The 15,572-nt window shown below is 51.7% G+C and overlaps 1 protein-coding gene across 1 annotated transcript in view; it reads left to right on the top strand.

Annotated features, from left to right (window-relative positions):
• SDK2 (sidekick cell adhesion molecule 2) overlaps window positions 1–15,572 on the top strand; it is a 131,967-nt gene that overhangs the window by 22,339 nt on the left and 94,056 nt on the right. Inside the window, exon 3 of the mRNA XM_035026354.1 lies at window positions 6,091–6,197. Coding sequence (XP_034882245.1) covers window positions 6,091–6,197 — 107 coding nt within the window. The remainder of the gene's footprint in view (window positions 1–6,090; window positions 6,198–15,572) is intronic.

A 15,572-nucleotide genomic window follows, 5' to 3' on the forward strand; every position in this document is an offset into this window, starting at 1 on the left:
GAGTGTGCGCGGGTGTGCAGGACCGTGGGCACAGTGTGTGCGTGAGCATGCACAGGTATGCATGACCATAGGCACAGTGTGTGCGTGAGCGTGTGCGGGTATGCAGGACCGTGGGCACAGTGTGTGCATGAGTGCTCATGTGCTAGGTGTGTGTGCACACGTGTGTGTGTGTGGAGTAGCATGAGTGCACTTGTGGGTACACAACTGTGTGCGTATATGCATGAATGTGCATGCACGTGGGTGTAAGTGTGCACATGGGTGCAAACACATGAATGTGCATGGGTGGGCGTGCAATGGTGCATGCGTGTACACACGTGTGCACGTGCACACACACCCCCTTCCTCTGTGTCAGCATCAGCACGTGCATCTCCAGGCGTCTGATTTATTAACGAGGACAATACAAGGAGAGTGTGCCTATTATTTCTGGTGTCCGCATCAGCTCCTGACAGCTTCGTGGAATTGAAATATCTTATTTAATGCGAGTAAGAATCATTTTAAATATCAACTGTGACACTCAAGGACTCGAACCAGAAAGGGCACTGTGTGTTTCCTCGTGTGCCAGAGAAGATGCCACATTTGTTAGGTCCTCATTTGCTCCCTGCCCAGCTCGTGTCTCTGAAAGTCCATTTATCTGTCCTGGCTCCTCCCCGCCTCACCGTGCGCCCTGCACCCTGAGCTCATCTCTCCATCTCGAGGAGTGGACTGAGCCGGCGGCTCCCGCCGGCCAAATCAGGACACTCTGAGGGGGCAGGGAGAACCGTGTGGATCCTTAGTGCATCTTCCTTTCTTTCCACCCTGGCCAAGCCCTGCCCCAAGGCTCTCCCCCCCCCCAGCCCCCCCCCCCTGCCTGCTCCATTTGACAGCCTGACGGGGACGAAGCAAGGCTTCCTCACCACTGGCCGCTCAGCCACTGTTAGGAAGCCTGAGGAAGTTAGTTACATGCACACACGTGCAGTTATGGAAAGATCTCCTTGTCACATGCACAAAGCAAGGACCAGAACAGCCGACAGGAGGCCCCGAGTCTCCTGCTGAAAAGGGGAGGGATCGTGAACTTGCGTTTGCTTGTGTTTGCATTGAGAAGTTCTGAAAAGCTACTCAGGAAACTAGTCGCCGTGGTTGTGTGTGCGTGTGGAGCTGGGAGTGACCGGGCAGCTGGGGCAGAGGGATGGGAGAGACGTTTCCTGTGTGCCTTTTCTTTTAGTCTTTGCATCCTGTGAATATGTTTCCTAGAAGAAATCAATAAATAAGTGATCCTTCGAGGGGGCCTCGAGGTGGGTGATTCCGGGTGTCCCCCAGTCCCTCGAGCCATGACCTGTGACTCTTTGTCATTGGAGGGAGAATAAAGTTTCAGGTCAGCCAGGAAGAGGTGCCCCTTACCCACCGTCGCTGCTCCTCATCCCCAGAGAAGCCAGGGTCAGGCTCTGCACCCAGAGGACACAAATTGAGGTGACCAGGAGGTTGGGAGGTCAGGCGGGTGGTGGGAAGTTCACTGGGGTCAGGAAGCCGAGAGGAGCAGCCTTTGGAAGGGGCTCTGTCATTTTCACTGTCCTCAGTGTCCCCGAGGAGGCAGAAGAGGAGGACACCTCCCGTACTGGCTGCTGAGGGACTGAGGTGAATCCCCTCTACCAGTGAAGAGGATTGGGTAACCAAGGGGGCATGGCAGGTCCTTCGCTGGTGGCTGGGGACAGTTGGGGTTCACACGTCCATGGGGAAGCTGAAGAATTTGCCAGGCAAGGGACTCTGATGCTTGGTGTGGAGCCCCTCATGGATCCCCCCTCCGGTGGGGGGTTTCTGCCACACCCCGCTTGTCCTCCTCTCTGAATCTCCCCACCTCACCCCATACCTTCCACTCCCCGCCAGTGACTCATACACCTGCTCCCTCATTTGTCAGGCATTTGTGTGGCACCTGCTGTATGCCTGGCAATGATGTCTGGGGCCTCTTATAATGAGCCCATCAAAGACCTCCATCATTGTCCCCATTTTACAGATAGCAAAACTGAGGCTTGCAAGGTTCCATAACATGCCCAGCCCACATTCCTAAGAAAGAGTAGAGGGGAAAGTTAAGCCTAATTTTCAGAGTCAGAAGCTCCAGTACTTTCTTCAATGGCATGCTCCCGCCTTGGGCAGATCAGGTGTGGGCCCTGCTGTGCAGGGCATTCCGTCCATCCCCCTGCCCCTGGAGGGGACCCAGACAGGGCTGGGCTCATCCACTTCCCTGCCAGGCCAGCAGCCGCAGGTGGGTGAGGCAGACGGAGCTGTGGGCTGAGTGTGTCCAGAGGGCCCAGAAGGGAGCATTTCAGGGATAATGAGCGCTGCTACTCTCATTATCAAGGTTGCGTACAGCCCACTAGATTTGCAAGCTGAGATGCTGGCCAGCTGCCTCGTCCACCCGCCTCGGAGGCAGGGAGACTCCAGCAATTGGGGCGGAGTGAAGCGGGCTTCCCTGGTAGGAAAGGCAGCGGGCGGAACTGTTACTTTAAATAATGTTGCCATCCAGCCAGAAATAGGTCTCCCAGGCGGGGAGGAGAGGGAGGCTGGAGGATGGAGAGGAGGCTGCACCCCACTCTGCCAGGCCAGGGAGCGCCTGGCCTCAACTGCAGGGGGACCAAAGGGAGGCCCAAGACCAGCGGTCCTCTTCTGGCCTTGGAGGGGGGGCCGGCCTGCAGCCAGTTGACCTTCCCCGGGGCCCCGGGGGTTCCAGGCTGAAGCAAACAGACCTAGAGCCTTCTGCAGAAATCTACTTTTATTAAAGTTTAAATTTCACCACGCATCACTGACATCAGCAAACAAATCCGCATCCAGTGAGTCCCTGGTGTCTGTTTTATAATGTATACTTAAATTATATGCTTAAAGTGCATTTTTACATTTTATTTTTAAAATAAAAGCAATATATGCATACGATAAAAGAAATTCTGGGGCATAAAAAGACGTAAAATGTAGACGTTTCCCTCCCTCCCCACCCAGCACTTCTCCCGAAAGGGAGGTAACAGGTATCCATCGAGTATCCCCATTTGGAAGAGGTTTTATGTATGTGTATCACGTATATGCAAATATATACATTTTAGGTACTTGTATCATATGCAAATATACACATTTTACATACGTGTGATCTGTGTATGCAAATATATACAAATGTGTATACTATTTCATTTACCCACATGGTATCATACCATTTACTCTTTTTTTACTGGTTTTTTTTTTGGTCCACAAACTGAAGTTATTTTTATTGGGTCGATTTGCATGGTACTAAACATCAAACGAAGGGTTTGGTAGCCTGTGTGGGTACACAGCACCTTACTGAGAGCCATAACCGTCCGTCATCACTCTGGTCCCTGACGCCCAGCCGCGATACTGCTTGGCTTCTTCCTTCCTCGTGTTGTTATTTCCATAAGCATCTCCCCTTCTCCAGCTTCGACTTCCTTCCCATGCTTTGTGTGTCTCGGAGACCATTCTGTCTCAAACAGACAGGTGCTCCTCGTTCATCCTGCGGCTGCAGCATCTGTAACTGACCCAGTTGCATTCTTGACGGACGTCTAGGTTGTTTCCAGTTGCATGTTTATCTCTGCCATTCGAAGCAATGCCACCTTGAGCATCCTTACACCTGCTGTTTTGGGGGTTTTTTGTTTTTTGTTTTTTGGGGTTTTTTTGCCACATTATTGCAGTGTATCTAAGAGGCTAGCTCGCAGGCGTGCAGCCTCTGGGTCAAAAGGCTTACCTATTATCATTTTGATAGATTTTGCCCCAGAGGCTGGACCACTCTGCACTTCTACCAGCTGATCTGAGGGCCCGCCTCCCCGCCCCCACTCTGGCCAGCACTGCATGTGATCAAACATGAAAGTCTTCGGCATCTGATATGTGAACATTGTCTTGTTTTGATTGGCCTTTCATTGTGATGGAGGTTGAGCATCTTTTTGTTAGTTTGGGGGGCCATTTCTGTTCATATTCCTCTCCCTGCACCTTTTTAATAGTTTTCTGATTCCATTTTCAAAGATAGAGAGCCGTTCTAGCCAATCTTACCTTCCATCTCTCCTCTCAGGTCACCCCATCGTTTTCGAGGCCCAAACCATTTCCCTAAAGCTATCTCCTCTCCCTGCAGCCGAGGCAAGCGAGAGTGGTAATGGGCTTGCGGATGGGGTGGGAGGAGAACGGGAAATTTGCCAGAGCCTGGGCGCCTGCTATCTCCCCTCCATCACACCGTGCGCAGTAGCAAGGGACAGATAAGAACTGCAGCTGGTGGCAGAGATAAGAGGCTCGGACAGCCAGAAGGTTCTGAATCATGCTGCAGAGCCAGGGCATCTGTGAGTCCCAGGATGGAAGGGGGGGTGCTTTGGAATATGACGTCGGTGTTTAACTGGTTAGCAGCTGAGCTTGGGGTCAGGCGGGCTCTGTAGAACCCTGGCCCTGCCTATGAGACCACCTATGAGACTGGCAGTGAGGAACATTTCTGAACCTCAGTCTCCCCACCTCTAAAATGGGGGTGCTGATAAATGTACCCTCTCCAAGGATTATGTGAAGGACTCTCATATATAGCCCCACAGCAGTTTGCCCTCGTTCACCTATGACAAGGAAAATGAAGCTAGTGTAGTGGGTTTGCATAAAATTTAAGTTTAAAATTTGTTAAAATTGCTTTTATGCTGAGGTTACATTTCTCTATGACCTCAAAATGTCCTTTTTAGATAAAATGCTGACCATTTCTGTTTATTTTTCTCTCCCTGCCTAGCACTTTTTAATATTATCTTTTTTAAGTTTTTGGTAGCTAGATTGTTTTTCTGTTTGCTTTTTGGTTGGTTGGTTTTAATGATCTTACTTGGCAAAGTAAAAAGTTGACAGTCTTATGTCAAGCCCCATTTTTTTGAGTGTTACTGGTCCATGATATCCAATAGTCTGCGAACTGCTGTGTGAAATGAAAAAATGAAGGGAAAGTACTTAAGACCAGGCCAGAGGAATAGTTGGTGCTCAGAAAGTGGTAGTTGTAGTTTCACGGTCGTGAGATGGTGACAATGGTGGGATGGTGGTGATGGAGGTGGTGGTGGTGAGCCCCGGCTGGAACTTGTGTAAAAGAAAACTTAGCAACTCTTGAGAATAAGGTTGCTCTGTCCCAGGGTTGGCATAGCCTAGAGGCAGGTGGCAATGAGCTTGTCCACCAACTCAGCTGGGCAAACCCTCGGACACCCAAGGATGGGTGATCCTCTGAGGTTCCTACTGGGCCCCTTGATCCTCTGAGGTTCCTACTGGGCCATCCACTGGCCAGGGACAGGAAAGGTGATCACAGAGGGGCTACCAGGGGAACTAGCCCCCTCCATACCAGAGAGCACGACCTGCCCGTGTCTTACCTGCCAGAAGCCCCTCTCCCTGATTTGGCCTGGCCTCCTCCCTGCCTCTCAGCCAGCTCAGTGCCCCACACACCTGCTCTCCAGCTACCTTTCCCCCAACACCAGACTCTGCTGCCCTTTGGGCCAGTCACGTGCTCCCAGAGCAGGCTCCCAAGCGTCCTCCTCGGGTTTGTGCATCCTGGCCTCAGGGCCCACATGTACAGAAAGCCAACCTGTCCTGCTCGGAAGGCTCTGCCTTTTTCCTCCATAAAGCTGCAGTGGAACTGTCTCGAATGTTAAGGGTGAGATGATGCAAAGCATTTGGGGAAGCATGTGAACATTCCTGCCTCTGCCACCCCCATCCATTTCAATTAGTATTTACAGTACAGTCCTGGGCCTGGCCAAAATAGAATGCCCCCACCTTTTCCAGTCATGCGAGTCGCAGGCAAGGGAAGACAGCAACCTCCAGCGGAGGACCAGCAGAAGAGGCCTGGTCACAGCCAGGATCAAGGGCTCAGGCATAGCACTTCCCATCCGCAGGAAAATGCAGGCTACTCCCTAGGCACCTGAGCTAAAGCCTGGTTGCCCTTGGGAGGGATATGTCTATTGATAGGGACCTTCCTGTGACTCCAAGACGTGGCCAGAGAATCCAGAACTCCCTGGTGCTCTCCATTCAGGAAGAGGGTGACCTGGCCACCTTCGCCCTCTGATCCCAGTCTGACATGTGCATCCCTGCACCTGCCTGCCTTGCTCACTGGCTCTCTCATCTGCACCCCAGGTACATGATCACCAGCCTGGACCGCACTCACGCAGGCTTCTACCGCTGCATCGTGCGGAACCGGATGGGCGCCCTGCTGCAGCGACAAACCGAGGTCCAGGTGGCCTGTGAGTAGGACGATGGGCGACTTGGGGGCAAGGAGGGTCTGTGCAGCGGGAGAGGGTCTGCAGGGTCCCCACCCACAGCCGTGCTCTGGGCAGAGCCAAATCCCAGCCGTAGCCTTCCATGCTCATTGGGTGCTGACGGTGGCCCTTTCTGCCTATCACGGGAGTGCCCTCGTTTTGTGGTGGACAGGTGCTCTCAAGGCTACACCGCTGATAAGTGACACACACATCTGCCAGCTCAGAGGTCAGCACTCTTTCCATGGGACCAGCTGCTTCTCTTTTTTTTTTTTTTTAATTTTATTTGTTTTTATTCTTATGTTAATCCCCTATATTACATCATTAGTTTTAGATGTAGTGTTCCATGATTCATTGTTTGTGCATAACACCCAGTGCTCCATGCAGAATGTGCCCTCCTCAATACCCACCACCAGGCTAACCCATCCTCCCACCCCCCTCCCCTCTAGAACCCTCAGTTTGTTTTTCAGAGTCCCTCGTCTCTCATGGTTCGTCCACCCCTCCGATTTCCCCCGCTTCATTCTTCCCCTCCCGCTACCTTCTTCTTCTTCTTCTTCTTTTTTTTTCTTAACATATATTGCATTATTTGTTTCAGAGGTACAGATCTGAGATTCAACAGTCTTGCACAATTCACAGCGCTTACCAGAGCACATAACCTCCCCAGTGTCTATCACCCAGTCACCCCATCCCTCCCACCCCACCCCCCACTCCAGCAACCCTCAGTTTGTTTCCTGCGATTAAGAATTCCTCATATCAGTGAGGTCATATGATACATGTCTTTCTCTGTTTGACTTATTTCGCTCCAGCTGCTTCTCTTTTAAAAGGGGGCCCTATCACCCGGTTCAAGGGCCTCCTCTGGGGTTGGCTGGGCCTCACAGTTGGGGGTCTTCATGATGGCCCACCTGAATCTCTCCAGCTATGACACTCTTCTCCGCAGACTTCCTGGTGCCCCCCATGACCTTAACCTTTCCATCCTCCAACTCGCTCAGTGCTGGAGCAGTAACAGCAAGCGGGTCCCCTGATCCGCGGAGTCGTTGGGAGATGCCTCATGGTGGCACCATGACCCTAAGAGGGAGGGGCGGGGGTGACGAGTCTGGGTTCCTGGAGGAGCCAGGTGAGCAGACAGTTAAGTGTAGGCCCCTGTAAGTCCCTCCCCCGGTCCCCGGAAGGACTTTCTCAAATGGAAGGAGGGAAGGCAGCTTCAGAAGATCCCAAGTGCATCTCAGGGGCCAGGGCCCCAGAGCACCAATCAACACCCTCCCCCTGAGACTCAGCATCCCCTTCTCAGTCCTACCTCCCATCCTAAAATAGCTGCTGTGTGCTAGAAATGAGCCTCATTATGGGCTGTTTCATTCTGGGTTCTTCCAGGGGCAGAGGTCCAAGGTGGCACAGTGGGACATGGGAGTGTGGAAAGCTTTAGTGAGCCTTGAAATTTAAGAGAGAAAAAAAAAAAGACACCTTCTCATCCAGAGCCTACAGGGGCTCGCCTCTGAATTAGCACAGGAGAGAGCTTGTAACTTGAACAGAAGTAGGGGAGAGAAATCTAAAAGGAAACCTCAAGCGAGGCAAAGAGTGTTGATAATAATTATGGAAAACAACTGTAATCAAAAGTGGAGGACGGATTGTCTCCATAAATCAGCGTTAAAGGCAACTCAGCTCACTCAGAGGAGCAGAAAAGCCCTGAATTAAAATGATGGATCAGGGCACTGTCAGCCGCTGGAGAGCTCCCGGGGAGCTTCATTTAGCCAGTGCCCAGAGTCCCGCGGGGCAGGGGCAGAGCCACGGGCCAGCCTCCAGAGACTGTGCGTGCATGCGTATGCCCGTGTGCGTGCAAGTGTGCGTGCGTGAGTGTGGGTTCATGCGCGCGCGTGTGTGTGTGTGCATGTCTGCTGCTTTGTCCCCTGCATGTGGGAGAGAACACGTGTGCACGTGTGTGCATATGCACGTATCCACAGATGTGTGTGCTTGTATGCATGCAAATGTGCATGCCTAGGTTGGTCTGCCTTCTTTGCTCACCGTGGCGCTGGTGGTAACATAGGTGCGTATGTCGGTGTGCATGCAGTTGGAAATGCCATCCAGGACACAATGTCCCCGACAGTCTAGGCTCGTCCAGAGAATTCCTTGAGCTCGTGTGCCCAACGCACCTAGCCAGTGCCTGCCCAGTCAGTGAGAGTTACTGCTGCAATTAATAGTCTGTAGCATCGTGCTAAGGCCAGAAGAAACAGGCCACAGAACGGAAGGGCTCCTGGCACACACTGTTCTGGCCAAATGCAGAGCAGTGAGCTGACAGTCACACCTAGGCCTTGCAGTCAGCCCAGTGTCTGCCCCTCACCTGCCTCTCACAGGGGCGTCCCTACCCCCTCAAAGCCACGTGTCAGCCCGGGCTTCAGGAGCCTCTGGACATGGTCACAACCATCACTGCCACCAGGTTCTGTGGGGCTGCTGCTTAGCTGTGCCCATGTGGCTACAGGTGGTCCCTGGCAGAGAGCAGGGGCGTACCTGGAAGGGCCCGAAGGACCGAACGCAGTGGGGAGGCCCAGGTTCACCCCATTCCTGACCACCAGCTGCAGCCCCCAGGCCAGCCCCGAGAACCGCTCCTCAAACCGCACCGAGACGCCTTGCTCCGTAGCATCCGAAAGCAGAAGTCACTACTTGCAGCCCTTTGGACCTCAAGCCAGAGGAGTGAGGGGAGCCCTGGGACTCCAGTGGGCAGTTGAGAAAAACACTCATCCTGACAAGTTAATGATGGTTTCACCCCACTCCGGTGGCCATGGCGGGATGGAGAAGGGGAACTCACCTCCCCATCCCCTCCCTTGCTGGACACGCTTGTCTCATCTGAGGGGGTCTCTCTCTCTAGTTACGGAAGTTGAAGAATTTGCTGTCCAACCTGTCCCCCAACCCCTCAAAACACCTTCCAGGATCCTGGGTTTGGGGAAAGGGGGACCTAGCAAAACCACCCCCACCTACCTCGCTCTTTCCCACCTGTTGCTGGGCAGTGCGCACCATTCTCTCCCGTCCTTATCCCACAAGGCTGCCTAAGTCACACAGTGATGAAGTACCAGAGCAGGAGTTGAACCCACAGCTGCCTGATTCCAAAACACCCCCCTTGCCACACTGCCATCTAAGGTCAGGAATAGAAAAATCAAAATGGGGTGGGGGTGGGGAGAGAGGGGGTTAGCTGCTGAGGTCAGGGTTCCCAGGGAACCCGGTGGGTGCTCTGGACTGGACTGTCCCATGTCCAGATAACGCCGCAAACGGATGCTGTGTCTACCTAGGATGGACGCCATCTCCCACCACGGGGTGGGGGTGACGTGCTCTTCTTGGCTATCCGCAGAGGCGAGTAGATGAAAATGCTTACAAGGAATTCCTGGGTTCTTTTGTGCCTAAAACATGGCCATGCCATGGCGGGGACAGGGGCTCAGGAGGTGTGGCTTCCAGCCCCAGCCTCGGCACTGAGTAGCTTAGGACTCTGGGCACCTGGTGTATGCGTGCAGGGGGGTGGGAGGGGGGCAGACAAAGGAAGAAGTATGGCCTCCATCCTCCCGGAAAGGTGAGCACGTGCCCCAAGACCTTTTGGAACAGACGCAGATTCCCTCAGGAGATGCCAAAGGAGATACGGCAGAGCCTCCAGAAGGATCCCTCCTTCAGTGTAATTGTGTGCCTGTCTTTCCTCCGTGGGTTCCCAGGACAAGTCTGAGAGGCAGGAAGGCATGTGGTACAAACCACATCTCGAGATGGGGAAATTGAGCCTCAGAGAAGGTAGAGGACAGCCCAAGGTCCCACAGCCAGCATTTCTACCTTCCACCTTCTCCTGCCTCGCTGTCAGGACACTGTAGGGTCTAGCCGTGAACCGTCCCCCCCGCCCCCCTCCCATTCAAATTCAGGCTCACCTCTCCCTACCTGTGTGACCTTGGGCAAGTTGCTTAACTTCTCTGTGCTTTCGCTTCCTCTCCCCTCTGCGTCCTGGAATAAACTCACCTTTCTCACTCTGGCCTAGCCACCATGTCTGCTCTCCGGAGCTGGGGCTAGGGTAAGGCAGGTGAGGCATGGAGGATGCAAAAGTGAAGGAGGCACTCCCCCTCAGGTACTCAACGTGCACTCACAGGACACCGATAGCAGCGTCTCCATAAACCTTCCATCTTGCTCACCCAGTCCCAGTCCAGGGGCTCTCCCCGCTGTGTGCCCGCAGACCTGCATCTGTCTGTCTGGCCACCTGTCTCTTGTACAGTCACACAGATGCCCACAGGTCTAATGATGGGAGGGCAATGGCTGCTTCTCTGGACCCCTCCATCTCTCCTGGTGGGTTTCTGCATCCCGGGGTGGGGGGCAGAAGGCTTTGCCCTGGGGGCTCCAGGCAGCCGGTTCCCAGTGATGCTGCCCTTCCAGGCCCCTTCTGGGACTGGGCCAGGCAAGACCCACCTCTGGCTCCCACCCCCCTTCCCAAAGAGGACTGTGAATTGGGTTCTAACGAGAAATTAATAAGGCAGCTGTGCTAACAACTAAGATAATGGCAAAGTCGTTACAAAAAGATTCTTTACATGTTTTTAATTACAGCAATTAAGAGGAAGTCAATAAAACGTCCACCCCGCTCCTTTGCCACCAAAGCTCCCTTTCTGCCTGCACTCCCCACCCCACCCCCACCCCCGGTCTCTTCTTTGTTTCTTTAAAGTTGCCATACATTTCTGGCTTGCAGCAAGCTGGCTGAATGGCTGAGGGGTTTAGGAGAGCCTTCCTGGGTCAAGGAGCCTTCCCGGCTGTCCACATCCACATTCTGGGGGCAGCAAGCCCACCCATAGGCCACAGGGCAAAGGGTCCCTGCCCCGTGTGGAAGCCACCTGTACAAGATGGGACATGAAGATGGGGTGTCTGGGTGGCTCAGTCGTTAAGCGTCTGCCTTCTGCTCAGGTCATGATCCCAGGGTCCTGGGATCCCCACATTGTGTTCCCTGCTTGGCAGGAAGCCTACTTCTCCCTCTCCCACTCCCCCTGCTTGTGTTCCCTCTCTCACTGTCTCTCTCTGTGTCAAATAAATAAATAAAATCTTAAAAAAAAAAAAAAAAAGATGGGACATGAGGGCATCGAGCCCGTTGCTGGGACTGACGCCCAAGATGCCACCAATGAGCCCGTTTTTCTTAATTCTTAACCTGAGTGTGAGCATTGAATGTGGACTATTTAGGGGCCATCTACAGTTCTAGAGAACATGATGGTGTCTTTTTGCCTGACTGTTTCATTCGCTCATGCAGCAACTATTGTTGTAGGCCCACTGCGTGCTGAGCTCTGTTCTAGGCGGTAAGGACACAGGTGACAAAACGGGGACACCTGTTCCTGCCCTCAGGAAAGTAGTAGGGTGCCATAAAAGTTAAAAGGTGAATATATGATAGAATGCAGAACATAGAAGGCCCATGGAGAAAAATAAAGTGCTCTAAGGAAAAATGAAGCCAAGTTAAGAGGGATGGAGGCTGGGGCAGGGGTCCTATTTGATATAGTGGCTGAGAGAGGCCATCTGGGGAGGAGACATTGACCAGAGTCTCAAAGGAAGCAAGAGGATGAGTCACACAAAGGGATAAGGTCTTTCCAGCCAGGGAACAGCAAGTGCAAAGGCCCTGTGGTAGGCTTGGGTGTCTGAGGCCAGGGTAGCTGGAGCAGAGTGAGGGAAGGAGAGAGTGGAAGGAGATGTAGCTGAGGAAGTGGGGCAGTAGGGACAGATGGTAGCATTCAAGAAGTGGTCGGCACTTTTGATGTTACTCACAGTGCACTGGAAATAAATATGCCTGGTGGGGGAAGAGGCATCATACGATCTGATTGGAGGGAGAAAGCACTGTTTCTCTAATAAACAAAACCACAATGAAACACCATCTCGTGTCCACCAGACTGGCAAAAAACGAGTCTGGCAAGACCAAGAGTTGCCAGAAACTCCCATCAGTGCTGGCGGGAGTGTGAAGTGGTAAATTGGTGCAGATTTGGAAACAGTTTGGCATTATCTCGTAAAATTAATGTGTGCATACCCTGCGACCCAGCAGTTCCATGCTTAGGCTCATGTTCTAGAGACTGTCTTAGCCCTGTGCTCCAGAAGATCTGCATGAGACTGTTCTTAGCAGGACAGCAAAACGCTGGAAACAGACCCATTTTGCAGGTGCACTGTGTTACCTCATCATGTGGACACCCAGGCAGCCGTGACAATGACTGAACTAAGTGTAAGCACATAGCTGGAGCTCAAAAAAAAAAAGCACCAAAAAAAACCCCCAAATCACGGTAAACGACATACAAAATAATTCCAGGCATATAAGGGCTTGGAACCAAACTATATTAACCCTAAATTGTTTAGGGATGCATCTCTGTGTGGCAAAACTTGGGGGGAAAGCCATGCATGATTGCCACAGCATTTGGGGCAACAGTTACCTCGGTGGGGGAGGGGGGAATGCCTGGGGTGGGGGACACCTTGCGGGGAGGCGGCAGGTTTGTTAATGTTCTGTTCCCTAAGCTGTGTGGTGGGTATGGGAGTGTTCTAGTCTTCTGTAAAGTATACATATAATTATATTCATTCTTTTGTATGCATGACATATTTCATGATTTAAAAAAATGTTTTAGAAATAAATAAAAGCAATGAGTGTATTCTGAAGTGGGATGTATACTTCACAAGACCTTTTAAGATGTAACAAAGACATCAGGAATTTCGAGGCCACTTCCAGCTGTGCCCCAGGCTTACATTTCTTTGCTCTTCGGGGAATTCGTTGGGAAAGGTAGATCAGCGCTGCAGGCATAACATGGTGTGTTAACAAGTGTGTGCCTCGGGGAGCGAAATAAGCGAAAACCCTTATCTGTTTCCGCCTTAGTGTGCTTGAGTTTTCCCAGGGGTTCCTGGCTCCCCAGGCTCTGCCAGTGTGTGGCCTTCCTCCTTCTAGCCTCCCTTTTGCACTGACCGGCTGAGTGGACGCCCCCTTGGCCCCTTGCTGCTGCTGGTCAGTGTGTGCATGCCTGTGCCTTGGGGCCCGTGAGCAGAGCTGGGGGCTCCTTGAGCAGGTCCCAGAAGCCCACTTGACTCAGTGCAGTGGAGAGACTGGGAGGGTTCTGGGGGGCCTGAGAGCCATGGTGAGGCAGGGAGATTGTGGGATGGAAACGTGGAGGAGAACATCAGCTGCAAAACTTGGACCAAGACCAGCTGTGCCCTTCCTTCCATCCCTCTCACCGTTCATACCTACATACCTGCACCCGTGTATAGTCATTTCATCCTCCTGCCCGCCTTTCCTCCATCCATCCCCTCCTTCTCCATCCATTCATCTCTTCCTCTCTTCCTCCAACCCTCCATTCATCCATCCCACAGTAGGGGCTCAGTAAGAGTCATTGCACGATGGCATTGGGTGAATTTAGAAGGAACCTACTGGGTGCAGAGTCCAGGGCTAGGTGCTTTGTAGGGACTTGCTGATGAACGCAACTGCCTCTTGAAGCTTACAGTATGGTAGGGAGAGATAAAGAATGTGTGTGAAGCACGTTAATGTAGGGGATGAGTTATGAAAGAAGCAGAGAGGAAATGCGGGGGGCGGGGGGGCAGATTTGAATGCTGGCCCTGCCCAGCCCTGACTGCTTAACATTGGATAAGCCACTCTATCTCCATGAGCTTTAATTTCCTCACTGACGAAATGGAGCTAATAAAACTCAAGAGGGGAGAAAGAAACACTATTACCATGAAATTGCTTTAAATTGTTCAAATATATCTTCAGAGTTCTGTGAAAAGTTTTTTAAATAGATAAAATTATTGTGAGAACTGAAATCAATGTGATTTATTGACATAATGTTTTATAGACAGAGCCAAGTAATGGAAATTAATAAATAAGTAAAAATGTGTATTTATTAGAGTCAAGCTAGCCGTGGTAGCATGAGGATTACATGCATGTGAAGTCCACCTAGGAAGAAATCCAATGGAGGGTCAGCGTGCAGCAATCTCTGTTCTTTAATTCTGTTTGGTGGCATGGGGTAATCTTTGCTGAAGAGGTCGATGTTTCAGCTAAGCTGTGAAAAACGTATACGATTCTAATATTTTAATACTACAAATATTAGATATAATTTTTAGCACTTTAATATATTCTTCCAGTTTCTGTGTCTGCATAAGAGATTACCCCAAAGCAAGTGGTGTATAGCAATCATTTATTAGGCTCACCGAGTATGTGAGCCTTGGATCTAGACAAGGCACAGTAGGGACGGCTCGTCTCCACTCCATATGACTGAGGTCTCCGCTGGAAGACTTAAAGGCTGGGGACTGAAATTATGTGAGGCGTCGAGGCACACATCAATTCACATGTCCAGTGTGGGTGCTGGCTGTCCTCTGGGGACCTCAGCTCCTCCTTTCATGCACCCTTCCCATGTCTGTGTGGGCCAGATTGAGCTTCCTTACAACATGGTGGCTGGATTCCAAGTAGATGTGTCTGGACAGAGAGATGGATCCAAGGGGAAGCTGCATCCTTTTGATGACCTAGCCTTGAAAGTTACACACCATCACTGCCAGCACATTCATAAGAAGGGCGTGTTGGATGGGAGATAAATATTGATGCAGCCGTCTGTGGAAAGATAGATCCTGACACACACACATGTAGTATCTCACTGAATCCTAACTACAACCTATGAGGAACATACTCTTCATAACTCCATTTTACAGAAGAGGAAATTAAAGCTCAGCAAGGTCAAAATTTTGCCCAAGGTCATGCCTAATAAGTGACAGAAGTAGGATTTGAACTCAAGTCTCAGAGTTGACTCCAAAGCCATTACCATGACATTTACTGCCTGCCAAATGTAGAACAAGGATGCCAAGAGCACATTCTCTTTCTTGAGATCCTTAATTGGCTGGATCCCTCGGAGATGCTGTTGAATCATGGCACCTTGGTGAATCATGGCTTGTTCTGGAGACTTTCTAGGAAGGGGCCCCACACAAGGACAGGCCTGAGATGGGAAGCAGGATGTAATTCAGCGTGGCAGGAAGGCACATGATGTGGTGTGGGCATTAAGACAGGAAAGGTTGATTGGGGTCAGATTAGGAAGGGATCTTGAATCAAGCAAGGAGATTTAGACTTTCCTGGGACAATGAGGAGATCCCAAAGTTTCTGAGCAAGTCAGCCATATGTCCAGAAAAAATTAATTAGGAAGAGTGTGAGATGATGGGTGGGGGGGAGCCTATGGAGACCCTGTTGGGGGGTGGTCAGAGCGGCTGGAGTAACGGGGTTCGCTTGGTGGTGGGCCAGTGGGAACTAGGGTCGGGGGGCTTGGTAAATGAGAGAGCTATACCAGAGGAAGAGTCAGAGGACTTTGTGGGTACAGGGAAGGGAAGCAAAGCACCACAAAAGGCTCCAGGGCAGGTGCAAGCGGGAGCTATTTG

This window comes from Mirounga leonina, unplaced genomic scaffold (assembly GCF_011800145.1).
Source record: "Mirounga leonina isolate KUSES-001 unplaced genomic scaffold, KU_Mleo_1.0 Mir_197, whole genome shotgun sequence".
Classification (NCBI taxonomy): Eukaryota; Metazoa; Chordata; class Mammalia; order Carnivora; family Phocidae; genus Mirounga; species Mirounga leonina.